Genomic DNA, 15,360 nt, shown 5'->3' on the forward strand with positions numbered 1-15,360 from the left:
GAAAATGCCTGTCCTTGGCATGTCAGATAAACCACGGCTGGACTCTGTGTCCTACTATGTCTTTGAGTGGGTTCCTGACCATTCACAGACCTAAGTTTTCTCATAAAATACGGCAGTAACTTCCCAGTGAAGAAACATTCACACGTCTTACCTCCTGCCCTAGTCCCAGAGCCTGTAAAGGTGAACCCACTGGGGCTGGCTGGGGGAGAAGAGGAAAGCTTGTTCCACATGGAACTGTCTGAGGGATCATAAGAATTTCTAAACAAGGCAAAGGAGGGAATAAATTACTGGTTGAAAAATCAGTTATTGTTTTTTTTTTTAGGTCTGAAGAAAGAACAAAGCACACATAATGGAATCCAACTCTTGGAGGATATCAAAAACGGAATTTTCTTATACAACCTACCTGTTCAAATTAGCATACAATCATTTCAGCCTTTCTAAATAAAAGTTTTGTTTTGTTTTGTTTTTTAAAAAAATGGGCTTCCCTGGTGGCACAGTGGTTAAGAATCCACCTGCCAATACCGGGGGCACGGGTTCGAGCCCTGGCCCGGGAATATCCCACGTGCCGCAAAGCAGCTAAGCCCATGTGCCACAACAACTGAGCCTGTGCTCTAGAGGCCGAGAGCCACAAATACTGAAGCCCACGTGCCTAGAGCCCGTGCTCTGCAACAAGCGAAGCCACGACAATGAGAAGCCCACGCACTGCACCAAAGAGTAGCCCCTGCTCGCCGCACCTAGAGAAAGCCGCACACAGCAACGAAGAACCAAAGCAACCAAAAATAAATAAATAAAATTAATTTATTAAAAGAAAAATACAGCAGTAACCTCCACCCCATGGGGTTCACTATGAGAATTAATGCAGTAAGATTACTAGGCTATAAGCACCCTGGTGGGAAGGACTAGCTCTGTCTTGTTCATCTATGTGTCCCTGGTTAGTAGCACGTGCCTGGAACACAGAGGTCCGTATGCCAATTCCCCTTCCTTCCATACAGTACAGAACAACGCACTAGGGGGTGTTTAGTTTTACGGTGGTTGTTTCCTTTTTTGGTTTTTGTTTCTTTCGTTTGCTTACGTTTCTCAGATTGATGTTTCATCTTGTCACTGGCTACATGTTACTCTATGTAAGAAGCAACTTGACTTCTCTGGGTTTTGGGTTCTTACCTGTTACACAACAAAGTTGGGCTAAGGTATATAATTTCTTGTTGCGTATAGCCTGACATCATACCCTATATATTAGTCTTTTCAAAGAGTCGACGATAAAGCATCTTTTGTTACACAAAAATGCACATTCAAGTTAACGATCATGGCTATGCCCCAAAGGAGGAGAGTAACTCCCTAACAAACCAGGCCCCAGAGGGAACCATGATTAGTGACGGTATCTTGGGGGAGGGCGGGGCATGAACTAGTTTGGTTCTTCTGTCTTTGGACTCCCTGTTTTGGCCTTTTTCCTTTTGGTTCCTATTCATCCTCTTCCTGGGATCGCCCCTAGAACTCCACCCTCTGCCGGCTTAGCGCTCAGCGTTTGCTAAGTCCACCTACTCTCATGCCTTAAACAATACTGGTCACAGTTAATTCTGGTCCTGCTATGTCAGAGCAACAGGTCAGAAGAAACCTCAGGACCTCTGTTACTGAAGCGTAGAGTCCACAGAGCTCCAGGGCGTGTGACACAGGAGAGCAGCTCACTGACTCACGCGGGCTGGAAGCTGAGGGTCTACACTCAGTTCCTCCACGCCCCTCACACGTCTTCACCGCCCTAAGTCCTGTCCTAATCATCTGAGCCCCTGCTTTGGTGTGAATCCCATTCTCCATCAGCCTGGCCTTCACCCGCTCCAAGGCTGCGACGGTAAAGGAGAGTGAAATCGCAGGACTTACAGCCTTGAGGACACGGAAGACAAGACCACCTGAGGCCACGGGCTGCTGGCTTCCTCCGCAGGTGCAGTGCACTCACCTGATGCTGTCCAGGGCGTGTGTTACCTGCCGTGGCTCAACGTCGTACAGTTTCACCTTGAAGCCTGCGCTCGTGAACAGCATTGCCCAGCTTCGCCCGATGAGGCCACTGCAGGGAGAGAAATTGAGAGGCCACCCGTTAGCTTGAAAATGGAGCGTTTCCATTCTTCCCGGCCCAGGAGGAAAGTTTCAAATCACACGGCACCCCATTCCTAAAATCTTTGATATCTTAAAACTACACATTCTGACAGCGGTATCTGCTTAAACTGTTGCTTCCATGCAAGAGCTCCTGAGACCTCACTCCAGGGCCCGTCCAGACCCCGCGGGGAGCATGGCTGAGACCAAAACCCCAGCAGGGAGGGGGCAGGGAGTCCAGGGGAAAGGCCCCCCTGGGGACCCCCAACTGACCACTGTCAGCCAAGTAACTGAATTTGAAGAACAGAGACAGCATTTTCCTTCTCCTCCTCCAGTAAATAATTTCTGCTACCACCACCAGCACTTGAGGCAACATAAAAACTGTTCACATCTCGGGACTTCCCTGGTGGTCCAGTGGGTAAGGCTCCGTGCTCCCTACATAGGGGGCCCGGGTTCGATTCCTGGTCAGGGAACTAGATCCCACATGCAGGCCGCAAGAAGTCCGCACGCTGAAACTTAAGATCCCACATGCCGCCACTAAGAGCCGGTGCGGCCAAATAAATAAATATATTTTTTAATTTAAAGAAAAGAAATGAATGCATAGCGCCCAAACCTTGGTTTCTAATATCATCTCCAACGAAGGAAGCGGGCTCAGTGTCCGCCCCCCCCCCCGAAGCATCCTCACTGAATCTGCAGGGATCTACCTCGACCCCCTGACGTCGCCCCATGGGACTTGGGGGGAAAGGGGGGCCAGTGCAAAGGGGGTGCTCAGCTGTTGGCCTGCTGTGATCAGTGAAGCCCTCTGTCTCTGACCCCGAGCCTCTGTCGCCCCAGCATTTGGGGAACGGTAGCAAAGCGCATCATTAGTTTCCCAGTAGACGGAACAGACAGCCCACAGGCTTCACCATGGTGACTGTGTGAGCAGCTCCGGGGAAGGGGGGCCAGAGCAGCAGCCCGGGGACGGACTCCAAGGAGGACTCTCCCCACTCCGGCCCCCCAGCCCTTCTCCCCCCAACTCAGCTAATCTACAGCCTAGCAGGCCTCCTCTTGACCAAAATCCTTCCACGGTCCCAGGCGTTCAGCCCCTAATCCAACCAGGCAGCCTGGAGCCTGTCTGGTTACAAGGTATCTCCGTGAAGCCACTGGTCCCAAATGCCCAGTGCAAACAACGAAAACCATCTCTACTCAGCTTTGGAGCAGGGAGCAGCATCACGCAGCAGGCTGTACTCCAGATTCTTCCGCACTATGAAATAACGTTAAGTTTACACAGTATGTACGTACAAATTTTCTGTTAAACCCTCAGTGCCCTAGACCCGCACTGTCCAATAAGGCGGACCCCAGCCACATGCAACTATTTAAATTAACAAGAATTAAATTTGAAAATTCAGTCCATCAACAGCAGAGACCCGTTTCAAAGTCCTCGATGGCACACGTGATCGTGGCCACCACCTTGGACAGCAGGGGTGAACAGAACATTTCCATCTCTGCAGAGCGGTTCTAGAGCATAGGAGGAAAAAGGAAGCCAGAGTCTGAACGAGATAGTCCTGCATGAAGACATCCTCGTCCTCTTCACACACACACACACACACACGCGCGCGCGCGCACACACACACACACACACACTCTCTCTCTCTCTCTCTCTCTCTCTCTCACACTCTCTCTCTCTCTCTCCAAGCTGCAAGGCCCAGGTAAAGGCCAGTACTATTCATGCTGGTCACCCCAGTTGCCCCGCCAACAACTGGCTGGTCTGAAGCGCGATGCTCTGCAAGTGTAAAAACATACTGGATTTTGAAGACTGCCCAAAAAAAGGATGTAAACTATTTCATCCATAATCTTTATAACAATTATTCATTGAAACAATAACACTTTGGAAATATTACATTAAATAAAATATATTACAATTAATTTCACCTGTTTCTTTTTACTTTCTTAATGTAACTACTAGAAAATTTAATTATGCATGTGGCTTGTGTTTGTGGCTTGCATTATCGGTCTAAGGGGCAGCAGCAATTTAAACGATGTCTAGAACTATAACTCAATCATTTATCCTTGTATTTAGTTTGGCACCGGGACACCTAGTTCATCCCCAGGCTGGGCTCACACAGAAGTCAGTCACATGTCAATCTCCCAGAGGCTGTGGTTCCTCATCCACAAATGCGCTGGGAGACAGACCTCATGCTACTGCTTCCAACCTTCCCATCAAAGATGTTTCACATCACTCTAGGCCGCCACGGTGCTCCTGTTTGAATACTGGCTGCCAGCTAAACTAATTGATCTTAATAACTTTGTTTATGGCTAAAAAATCAACAAAAGACAAATGTCCAAAAGGAAATAATATTTATAACAGATAAATACACAAAAAGTTCTACAAACTCAAAAGTAAAAGATGAACATGCCAGGGGCTTCCCTGGTGGCGCAGTGGTTGAGAATCCACCTGCCAATGCAGGGCACACGGGTTCGAGCCCTGGTCTGGGAAGATCCCACATGCCGCGGAGCAACTAGGCCCGTGAGCCACAACTACTGAGCCTGCGCGTCTGGAGCCTGTGCTCCGCAACAAGAGAGGCCGCGATAGTGAGAGGCCCGCACACCGCGATGAAGAGTGGCCCCTGCTCGCCGCAACTAGAGAAAGCCCTCGCGCAGAAACGAAGACCCAACACAGCCATAAATACATAAATAAATAAAATTTTAAAAAAGATGAACATGCCAAACAAAAGGGGGGAACCTGAATAAAGTATGTGAACAAATTAACTGGAAAACATACTTCACCGCCTTAGTTCAACGATAGCAGATAAAATCCCGCTGAGATGGCAGAGGCTGAGCACACACAGTGCTGGGGAGGTGATGCGGACGCCCCCTCACCGGCTCCCAGGCCTTTTACTTCCAGAATGTATCTTAGGTTAATATAAGCAATGCACAAAAATAGTTACTCATGGTAGAATTTGTCCTAGCAAAAAAGTAAAAACGAACCTTCTAATATTCAGAATTGGTTAAATAAATCATATACAGAAAAGGCAAATAGAGCAGATTTTTTAACCATTGTTGAATACAGAGGTGGGTATGTGGGTATTCTTGTTTCTGTATTTCAACTCTTCTGTGTTTGAGAATTTTCATAATAAAAAGTTGGGGAGAGATGAGTTGTATTCCATACAACAGGCATTAAAGGCAAAGTCAGTTTATTTTTGTTGTCGTGGGTTTCAAGGTCTGTATGGCCTATATTCCTCTAGAGGAGGGACCAGGGGCAGAAAGCCCACTCCTGGGGGGCCCCTCCCCCAACTGTCAGTCACCGATGACGTCACGAAGTGGACACCAGCACCCTGTGCTTGAAGAGGACTGAGCCCCCATCTCCTCAAAGCTGGGCCTAAACTATGGAAACTGTACGTCAGCGTCAGGTACTGGGGCTGAAAGACGCTAACGCTGGGGACACAGCGGTGGGCAGGCGGGGGCAGGAGGGCGGACACAAGTGAGCCCGTGCAGCAGGGAGTCACAGTCAGACCCCAGAGACAGGTGCAGGACCAGGTCACAGCCCAGGACGAAAGGGAGCTGGCTCACCGCTTTCCCACGGCTTTCTGGTCCCAGCGCTACCTTACTTTGGGCCCAGATACAATTAGCTTCCTGGCCTTAGAGCCAGTGACATCTTGCTAACTTTTCCTGAACCCCTACAAACCTGGGGAATAGAATGGGTCCTTACCGTTGTGACTAATGCCTTAAAGCAGGGGTCCCCAACCCCCGGGCCGCTGACCAGTACTGGTCCTCGGCCTCTTAGGAACCGGGCCACACAGCAGGACGTGAGCGGCGGGTGAGCGAAGGAAGCTTCATCTGCCGTCCCCCATCGCTCCCGTTACCGCCTGAACCATTGCCCCCCGCGCCCCTGGCCCGTGGAAAAACTGTCTTCCACAAAACCGGTCCCTGGTGCCAAAAAGGTTGGGGACCACGCCTTAAAGCTTCTAAATTCATAGATCTGAATTGGTATTTCAAAGGCTGCTGCAGATGAACTTATTCTGTTACACGGCAGCAAAGCAGCCAGGGAGAAAAGTGAAGTAATAAAACTGGTTCAATTCTAATTTTATCGTTAATGGCACTTAGCTTTGAATAAGTCCACTCTAGACACTTTTTTAAGTACTTTTCCATTCTACAGTTACTTATTTACTGGGCAAAAGTTGAAGTAAAACAGTCTTGATCTCAGTTGGCTATGGAATATTTGCCAATAAGAGCTATTAAATATTTCTAGGAAAAGCATGTTTAGTGTTGAGCTGATGAAAGGCAGCTGGAGCGTCCTAGGGTTTGCTCTGTGAGTCTGTGTATATGCCTGTGTGTCTTGTGCTTTAATGCAGAAGTGGCAGGAAAAAATGTATGCCTCACAAAATTTCTTATAAAGAATGTACGTAGTCACCTCAAAGTAAAATTCTGGAATAAAGTAAATGAAAACAAGTTCAGGGGATGCATAGCCTGATATAAGACAACATCCTAGCAAGCCTTCCCGCTACACATCTCTGTTATAATAGCTCAAACATCTGTCTACTAGGACCAGGCATGAGGGACATACAACTGGTGATGACACAGTTTCTACCCTAAGGGGAGGGTCCCAGAAGCAGAACTTTTCCTGGAGGACTTGGTCCCTGAGCTCAGTCCTAAAGTAGTGTGCCCAGAAAAAGGGGACAGCAAGAGGGCACATGGGGCCCCAGTGAGACAGGCTGGGACCCGGGACCCTTTGCCGCGGTGCTTACACCTGCGTACACACCTCTCCTCAAGCTACAGATACAAAGACACTATAGGGACCTAAAAATAACTGCACGCATGAGCAGTGGGGACAAATTATGAACAAGATACAAAAAGACCAAAGACCCAACGGCCTCATCTGAGGTGCTGGGGGCAAAAGCAAGGCCCCGTGCATGATCGCTGCACACAGCACCACCGGGGGGCGGGCAGACCGCTTGAGCCACCCCTCTGGCGGACCCGTGGATCTGCCCACACCCCCGGCTCACGTCCCCACCCACACCCCCTCAGCACGAGTCCCAGTAAAGCCTTGCCTGAGTTTCTCCTCTGGCACCAAATCAATTTCTGCTGATTAAAGAGTCCAAGGACCTTGGCTGGTCACACCAGGAACACACGACCACGCTGGCCTTCCTAGACAGATCCTACCTTCAAAGCTCAAGGCCTAAAACCTGAGTGAACACAATGCAGTGTACGTTGGAGCACTGAAGTCACATTTTGGCTCAGAAACACCGTGGTCTCTAAGGCGAGCTGAGGGCTACCAGATACGAAAGCCTGGCAACACCGCCAGGATGGCTTCGGGAGACCCATCTCTACTGCCATTTTGTAAAGCTGCCGTTTCCAGATTTTCCCCCTTTAATGTTCGCACAGCCCTGGACCCAAGGGGGTTTTCTCTCCTTTCTTAATTCTCCAAAAACACACTCTTACTCTCTCAGGCCCACTGCTCTGAAGGGGCTCGCCCTGCATGCTCTCAGGAAAGCCAAGTGCCCTGAGGAAGAGTGGCCTTTACGAAAAGATCAATGGAAAAGAACTAAATAGGGGTTGTATTCCTAGCGCGCACTTTTAAGAGGGAGTCTGGTAATTATTAAGAAAAAATGGAAAAACAATGGCCCAGTATGTTCCCAAAACTTTGAAATATGTATATTTTGGTCTGTTGAAATCCAAGAATGAAACTCAACCAGGTTTTAGCCAATTAATTCACACTCCCCAGGCCCATCTTTTGAATGGATGGCCCTTGGAATGACCCATGGGGTTGAGTGAGAGACAGAGAGAGAGACAAGGGGTACAGGAGGGGAGATGGGAGAGAGAAAGGGACCAGAGGGGAGAGGAAGGGACAGGGAGGAGGGAGGAAGAAGGGAAGGAAAGCAGGGCTACCGCAGAAGCAGAGGTGGCTGCTTTCGGAGGTGCTAAAAGTGTGGGGGAGGGACTTCCCTGGTGGTGCAGTGGTTAGGAATCCGCCTGCCAGTGCAGGGGACACGGGTTCGAGCCCTGGTCTGGGAAGATCCCACATGCGGCGGAGCAATGAAGCTTGTGCGCCACAACTACTGGGCCTGCGCTCTAGAGCCCACGAGCCGCAACTACTGAGCCGGTGTACCTAGAGCCCATGCTCCGCAGCAGGAGAAGCCACCGCAATGAGAAGCCCGCGCACCACAGTGAAGAGCAGGCCCCCCTCGCCGCAACTAGAGAAAACCCGTGCGCAGCAACGAAGACCCAACGCAGCCGAGAAAAAAAACAAAGTGTGTGGGAGACAGGACTGTCTCCTAATTCGTGTGGTGAATGAAGTTCGCCAGCCCTTGTCTAATTCTTTTGTCAGCCTCCCTCAAGGAATCAGAAGTAAACTGACTCCCCATCGTAGCTCCTTCCCGCAAGAACCAGAGCCGGAGAAGGGCGCAGCTGACCCCGGAACGACAGGGTCTGGACACCGCTGGGCCACTTACACGCAGGCTTTCTTACATGGTAAATCCTAAGGGAAGCAGGCTCTGGGGCTGGGTACAGCTGAGGAGGAGGAGCCAACTGTCAATTAAACTGACTTTTCTGGTGGGAATGGACGGTGGGCACCGCTGACCCGCGAGTGGTCCAAGGGTCACCTGTACAGTCAACTCCAGACTCCACTCAACATTGTTGGGTGCCGGCAGGACACGAGTCCCAGACCGTGGTTGATACACACTTGACCCTGGACAAAAGGTGCAAGGCAAGCATAGTCACCATGCCCGGGACAAAGTACACTTTTTTCTGTATTTTATATCCCTTCAGGAGGCAGCCACACGCCCACGTGCCTGCAAAGGGCAGAGGCACAGGTAACTCCACTTCTCCATGTAAAGGAAGCTGACGCAAAGCGTCCTGTCTCCATCCTCAGAGGGCTCTAAGGAGACACCCGGACGGGGACTTGTTCTCAGGACGGGGCTGTGACGGGGGTCAGGCAGGCCAGCACCTCGGCGGCGTAACCGGACACTGAGCCACCCAGTAGGTGCGCCTGACGACCGACTGCAACTACCGACAAGTGGGTAGGCTGCTATGCTAGCTTACCAACGGAAAGGTGCACGTAGACGCCTTTCTTAAAAAATGAAAACAGCAGTTGTTTTACAAGAGGGACGGAGCACAAACCAGAAAACCGTGGATGGAACTTAAGCTGCTAGCCTGACACACAACTCCCGGCGAACCCGGATGCCCTCGGGATAGGGCGCCATCGCCACGCAGGAGGCGCGGATTCGGACCGCGCGGACCGCGCCCCCCGCCCCCAAGCGGGTTCGCCGGGTGACAGCCTCGGGCCGGAGCGCGCGAGACCCCCCCCCCCCCCCGCCGCGCCGGCCCCTCCGGCTGACCCAGACCCGGGCCCCTCCGCGCCTCCGAGCGCCCATCCCTGGGGCTGGAACGCGAGAGAACACCCTTGAGCGGACACGCGGCTCGACAGCTCTGCGTCCACTCGCAGCGCCAAGCGCCACTGTCCCCGCTGGGGCCGCATCACCGAACTCAGTCCGCATCCGCATCGCGCTGCAGCCGGGCCGCGGCGCGAGCGAAACGGAGCCGCGCCGCGCAGTGCGCCCCCGCCCGCGCCCGGGCCGGCCGGGTCACGGGAAGGCGCCGGGGCCACCGCAGCCGCGCCGCCAGCACCCCCCCCCCCGGGCGACAGCGCCCGCGCCCCGCCGCCACCCTCCCGGCCGCGCGGGCTCGAGCCCTACCTGCCGACCACTGCCACCCCGCCGGGCGTCGAGGACGCTGGTGACGCCATGGCCCGCGCGGTGCCCAAGCCCACAGCTGCAGCGCGCTCCACCCGGGCACTGGCTCCGCCCGCCCCAGAGCCGCGACAGGGCCCGGGGGCCTGGCCCGTGGGTGGGGCGCGGGCGGAGCCTCCACCTCTCCACGCCCCGCAGGCGCGCAGTGCTCCGGGCCCGGCAGGCGGGGCGCTTAGCACGGCGTCGGGGGAGGGGGGCCGCCTGGCCTGTCGCGGGCGCGCGGAGCATCCGCCTCCCCTCGTTCCGGGGCGCGCACGGGCGGAGCTGCCGGGAGGACCACGTGGACTGGACGCCCTGGGGTAGAGCAGCCGCTTCGGGCTCCAGGAACTCACTTTGTTTTGGCCATTTCCCAACGGCGCCCCTAAAGTCGGTGCACGGGGAGGGGACACCTCCAGACCAGGACAAGGCGTGACCGCTAAAGGACCCCGCAAACTTATCACTAGAATCCCCTTCCCGTGTGAAGACATTAGCACCACTTCCGTCCACACCAGCTCAGGGCCTTAAGCTGAGGACAGTTAGTGCTGAGTTCACACTGGCAGTTCGTTTCTGGGAAGACCCCGCCTTTCTCCGCAGATGAGGCCGAGGCCCAGCAGCCTTGGGACAGCAGGCAGAAGAGCTGGGGGCGGGGGGCGGGGCGTCCAGCAGGCTGGAAGGCTGTGTGTCCTCCTACCAAAGGCCTAGCTGGTTTCTGCTCCAGGAGAAGTAAACGTCACCGCGCCAGCCCTGGCTCTTTTTGGAAACGGACCGGAGGAAAGGGCATCACATGTCCCGTGACAACTGTCTGCACAGCACAAACGGGGACACACCGGTCATCCAGGTCAAGACGATTAGGCAGCTGTCGAGCGGAAACGCGTGACACTGAGACTCGCACGGAGCCCTTCCTCTGTCTTCCCCGGTCAGGAGCGAAAAGAGGAATGTCAGAGCCAGAGCAATTTCACAAGTTATCAATACACATTTGAAAAGGCACTCAACTCACTTTAGAGAAGAGAATGAAAAGTGACACAACAAAGATGTCGTCTTTCGCCCATCAGACTGGCTGAAATTATGAAGACTGATAATGTCCCCAAGTCGGCAATGAGGTCTTTCACAGGCACACCTCTTTCCTGCACAAATGCTACAGTGCTACGTAGTTGGGAGAGCGTCAGGTGCACCTGGTGCTGAGGGTACCGGACTGCAAGGCTTCCCCAGCCCAGGTCTGAGCGGTTTCCGTAGCCACACAGGCAGCAAGCCGGTCAAGGCGCGTGCAGAGGGCGCTCCCTGTAGAGCGCGCACCCTGTAGGGCGCGCTCCCGCGGTGGCAGCAGCTGGGCTGTTCGCTGCTCTGCGGTGCTAGCTAGCTCTTTGCTGGGAAGGTGCTGGTCCCTAGACCCGTGGCAGTTACCGGAGTCGTGAAAAAAGGCAAAAATCGAAAACAGTGCTCAGCCTTTGTTTTTCAGCGAGCCGTTACAGGGGCAGCGCACAGCCCAGGCAGCAAGGGCGGCCCCGGGAACTACACTCAGCATCTCAGCATCAGATGCCAGAGCTCTGCACGGTGTCTGTGAGCATCTGGGCTGCATCTCCATTTACTTTGTGCTCCCCTTAGCAAGACGTGTCCTAAGGTAACTGCTCCTTTGATTTACCCATTTCGGCTTATGAAAAAAACTCATAGGAACGCTCTACTTCCAGATAGCAGGAAACTCAGACCTGTGATTCAAGTTACATGTGACTCGAGAAAAGACTAATCGACTCTGTAAGGATAGGAGATGAGTGGCTGTCTGGGCCTGGGAGTGCAGGGGACGCCTCAGGAGGGGCACAAGGGAAATTTTGCATCGATAGAAGTATTCTGTATCTTGATTATGGTGGTTGTTACACAGGTGTATAAATTTTCAAAACTCATTGAAATATACACTTAAATGAGTGTATGATATTATATGTAAGTTATACATATATACCTCAATAAAGTTGATTTGGGGGGGGAGTAGGATTTTGGATGATTTATATCCTTCGAGAATAAATGTTTGGTTCACTGCACCCCTCTCCCACCTAGGGAAAAAAACACCACACAAAACCTTGATCAGCTGAGATGCTGGATGAAGGTACACTTGCAACACATAGTTGGAAAAAGAAGTCATAAATATTATGGTCTTCTGACCAGTAACAGAGGTGGTGCATGTTGCAGCCATTCATTTTTTCTTATTTTTATCTGTGTGTGTGTGTGTGTGTGTGTGTGTGTGTGTGTGTTACCTAATTTCTTTTGCCTCCCTCCTCCTTTTCCTTTATTATTTTATGTAAGGGCTGTTGGTAGTGTGTAACGTTATAATTTAGTCATTAGGTCACAAAATCCTCAGGTGAGACTTAAACAAATCAGACACGGACACCAAGAGTGTTGCCCAGAGATGGGTGCCATGACTCTTAGCTCTTGCTTTTCTTCCCTTTGGGGCGAGAGGGTTAGGGCCTCTCTGTGGGAGAGAGAACTGCATCTTCCTAGGAGAAAGCATGGCCTTCACTGCTGTGACAGAAAAGGTCAACCATACTTAGAAGGGTGTTTAGACTGTGCCAGTTATTATTAAACTGCTGCCTCTCTGCTCCACATCCACCCTTCTGTACATATTCTGTTGTGTGACGCTGAAGCTGGCTTCCTGCGACAGTCTACCAGCAGGGGGCTGGAGAGAACACACGGGGGAAGTCGTCTTGCTGATCCTCCTAGTGTGGCCCTAACAATCACCCCGTGACCTCCGCTGGCTCCTCCTCCAGCTTTGTGACCTCCCAGGCACAGCCTCTCACACCCCTCAGAGGCTCCACTCCCCCCCAGGCCCCTCCTCTGCTGGTCCCCAAATCTTCCTGCATCCCTGAGTCCCAGGAGTAGCGGCCCTCCTGATGTTCTGTGTGCTTTTCAGTCCAAGAATGACAGAACAAATTCTCCATATTAAGTTCTCTGTTGAGTGAGACAGATAGATAGATAGATACTCTGCTGAAATTTCTAGGGTGGTTTCTGTGTTTCAGACTGGAATTTTGACTTGTATAAATGTTGACAGCTGGTGTTTATCAATCAATTCTATTGGAACCCAGGTAGTCTGAAATCCATATGAATCTGTAGAGAGGTTTTCATATGAAATTCCTGGTGATAGTTTAAATGTGTAATCTCTGACATGTTTTTCCCTCTTTTCTTTTAATTAGCTTAATTGAAATTGATCTTGATACACCTTTGTTATAGATTTCTGAGATTCTTTTTTTTTTTTCTCTTTTTTTGGCCATGCCACGCAGCATGCGGGATCTTAGTTCCCCGACTAGGGGTCGAACCCGTGCCCCCTGCAATGGAGGTGGGGAATCTTAACCACCGGACTGCCAGGGAAGTCCCCTGAGATTCTAATTTATCTTTGGAAATTCAACTTGGGTAGCCTGAGACTCAAGTATGAGAGGAAGGTCCGTGGTTCAGAAGCGGAAGCTGTTAACTTGATGAAGTTAAAACTGCATCCAGCCCATGAAAACATGTAGATTCTAACATAATTAGAAATCAAGTATTATTAATTGGAATGGTTTTGCACAGCCAAAGTTTCCGTATTACAAATCTTGCACTTATAACCAAGTATTCAGCCACTGAAAATGGGCCAGATGATGGCTAAGGTAAATTTGGGACACATTTCAGAGGCTGAATTCCTTGTGTATTTCCACTCATTTCTAACATGAAACCACCTCAATGGCAGTTTCTCTTTTTTTTAATTATTATTTATTTATTTATTATTTCTTTTTGGCTGCATTGGGTCTTCATTGCTGCGCGCGGGCTCTAGGTGCAGGGGCTCAGTAGTTGTGGTTCAGGGGCTTAGTCGCTCCGTGGCACGTGGGATCTTCCCCGACCAGGGATCCAAACCCTGTACCCTGCATTGGCAGGCGGATTCTTAACCACTGCACCACCAGGGAAGTCCTATTTGTAGACTTTTTAATGATGGCCATTCTGACTGGTGTGAGGTGGTACCTCACTGTAGTTTTGATTTGCATTTCTCTAATCATTAGTGATGTTGAGCATCTTTTCATGTGCCTACTGGCCATCAAGAAAATCTTGAACTTCATTTTGTCGTTTTATTTTTCACACCAATATCATATTGCTATTCTTAACATTTTTTTTGTATTCTAGACAAATCAAATAAATATGTTGATTTCATTTAGCAGGAAGATTTCACCATAAAAGAAAATAAGGTATAATTATAGAAACAAAGAGTTTAAAGAGGAATGCTGTGGTGTCAGAATTGAATCAAAAATATCAGTAAGAACTCACACCTTTAAAAAAAAAAAGGGTATTTTCCAGCTCTGCTCACTGAAACAGCCCAGGCTTAACAATACCCAGTATCTCAAATCTGATCTGAACCCCCGATGCCCAAATCTTGGTCTGTAATGCCATTTTCACTAAAAGGAACCAGGACTCCATGGAGAAATTGTTGATGCGTGTTTGGTGCAGGAAGGGTACCAGGTTGACTTGTGTGCCCAGAGGCAAGAAAGCATTCAGATACCAATGGGACAACATTGGTGGACCTAGCACTCAGCCTAGAGGGTCGTTAGCTACGAGAAGATCCACTTGGGATATCTGGTCAAATGCTCTGCTCTTAAGTGACCCCAATTTACTTTTAAGACTTGGATTATTGAAATATTTCTTCTTTAATATTTTAGTTTCATTGGAGTATAGTTGATTTATAATGTTGTGTTAATTTCAGGTATTTAGCAAAGTGATTCAGTTATACATATACATATATTCATTCTTTTAGATTCTTATCTCATATAGGTTATCTACAGAATACTGAGTACAGTTCCCTGTGCTATACAGTAGGTCCTTGTTGGTTATCTATCTTATATATAGTAGTGTGTGTGTGTTCATCCCAAGGTCCTGATTTATCCCTCCCCCTAAAATATTTCTTAAGAAGTAAGTATATAAAGGTTTAAGAGAATAAAGGCCATAGTATTTATGTTTTTGAGTTAAGAAAGGATCTGTGCATACATGGCAATGCTTAGTGTTCGAGAATTTGGGTCTCAGGGACAGCCTTGTAACTGCTATCAAAATGTGTATTTTTGGGGGGAAACCAAAGACTGAAGATAGTTTGTATTTTAGGGGGGAGACTTTTGAGGAGACAGAAACATGTACCTCAAAACTAAAGGGTTCCTCTCTATTTTCATAAAGCACATTTATATCCACGGTCCCATGAGGCCTAGGAAAGCTTAAATTACACTATATTATTCATACTATATAACACATATAATATATTGATATTATTATTTTAACAAAGAGTCGGCATTTTGGAAGCTAGAATTTCGAAATATATCCCTGATAATTCTTTTTCCTTTTCTCTACCTATTAAACTTCATTCGTTCATTTTCGCCAGTAATAGAGGGCTGATTTTCTACAGGACCTAGAGCAAGTGATAAGCCATTTCACACCTTTGTGTAAGTAAGAAAAAGGCACTTTTTCCTCAAGACACTATATTCCCAGCCCCAGAAAACTGTCATACCATACTGATGTTTTAGAACAAGATACTTTACTGCCATCTTCTGGAAAATTGTTTTTATTATTATTATAAGCAGCAAATCTA

The 15,360-nt window shown here is 49.9% G+C and overlaps 1 protein-coding gene and 1 non-coding gene across 3 annotated transcripts in view; one reads left to right on the plus strand and one right to left on the minus strand.

The window, feature by feature from the left end:
* The window catches only part of CRYL1 (crystallin lambda 1), a 94,754-nt gene that overhangs the window by 72,547 nt on the left and 6,847 nt on the right, over nt 1-15,360 (minus strand). Inside the window, exons 1-2 of one of the 2 annotated variants that reach the window (XM_059903002.1) lie at nt 9,753-10,025; nt 1,949-2,056 (exon numbers count right to left, since the gene is read on the minus strand). In XM_059903002.1, the coding sequence (XP_059758985.1) occupies nt 1,949-2,056; nt 9,753-9,802 (158 nt within the window). In that variant the 5' untranslated portion in view covers nt 9,803-10,025. Of the gene's footprint in view, nt 1-1,948; nt 2,057-9,752; nt 10,026-15,360 lie in introns of those variants that run through there. The other variant, XM_059903001.1, reaches the window with a different exon arrangement.
* Nucleotides 122-247, plus strand: LOC132352792 (small nucleolar RNA SNORD22). Its single transcript, XR_009498873.1, has one exon. It is a non-coding gene; the product is annotated as a small nucleolar RNA SNORD22 (small nucleolar RNA).

The sequence above is a fragment of the Balaenoptera ricei genome, chromosome 18 (genome assembly GCF_028023285.1).
Source record: "Balaenoptera ricei isolate mBalRic1 chromosome 18, mBalRic1.hap2, whole genome shotgun sequence".
In the NCBI taxonomy this organism is placed as follows: Eukaryota; Metazoa; Chordata; class Mammalia; order Artiodactyla; family Balaenopteridae; genus Balaenoptera; species Balaenoptera ricei.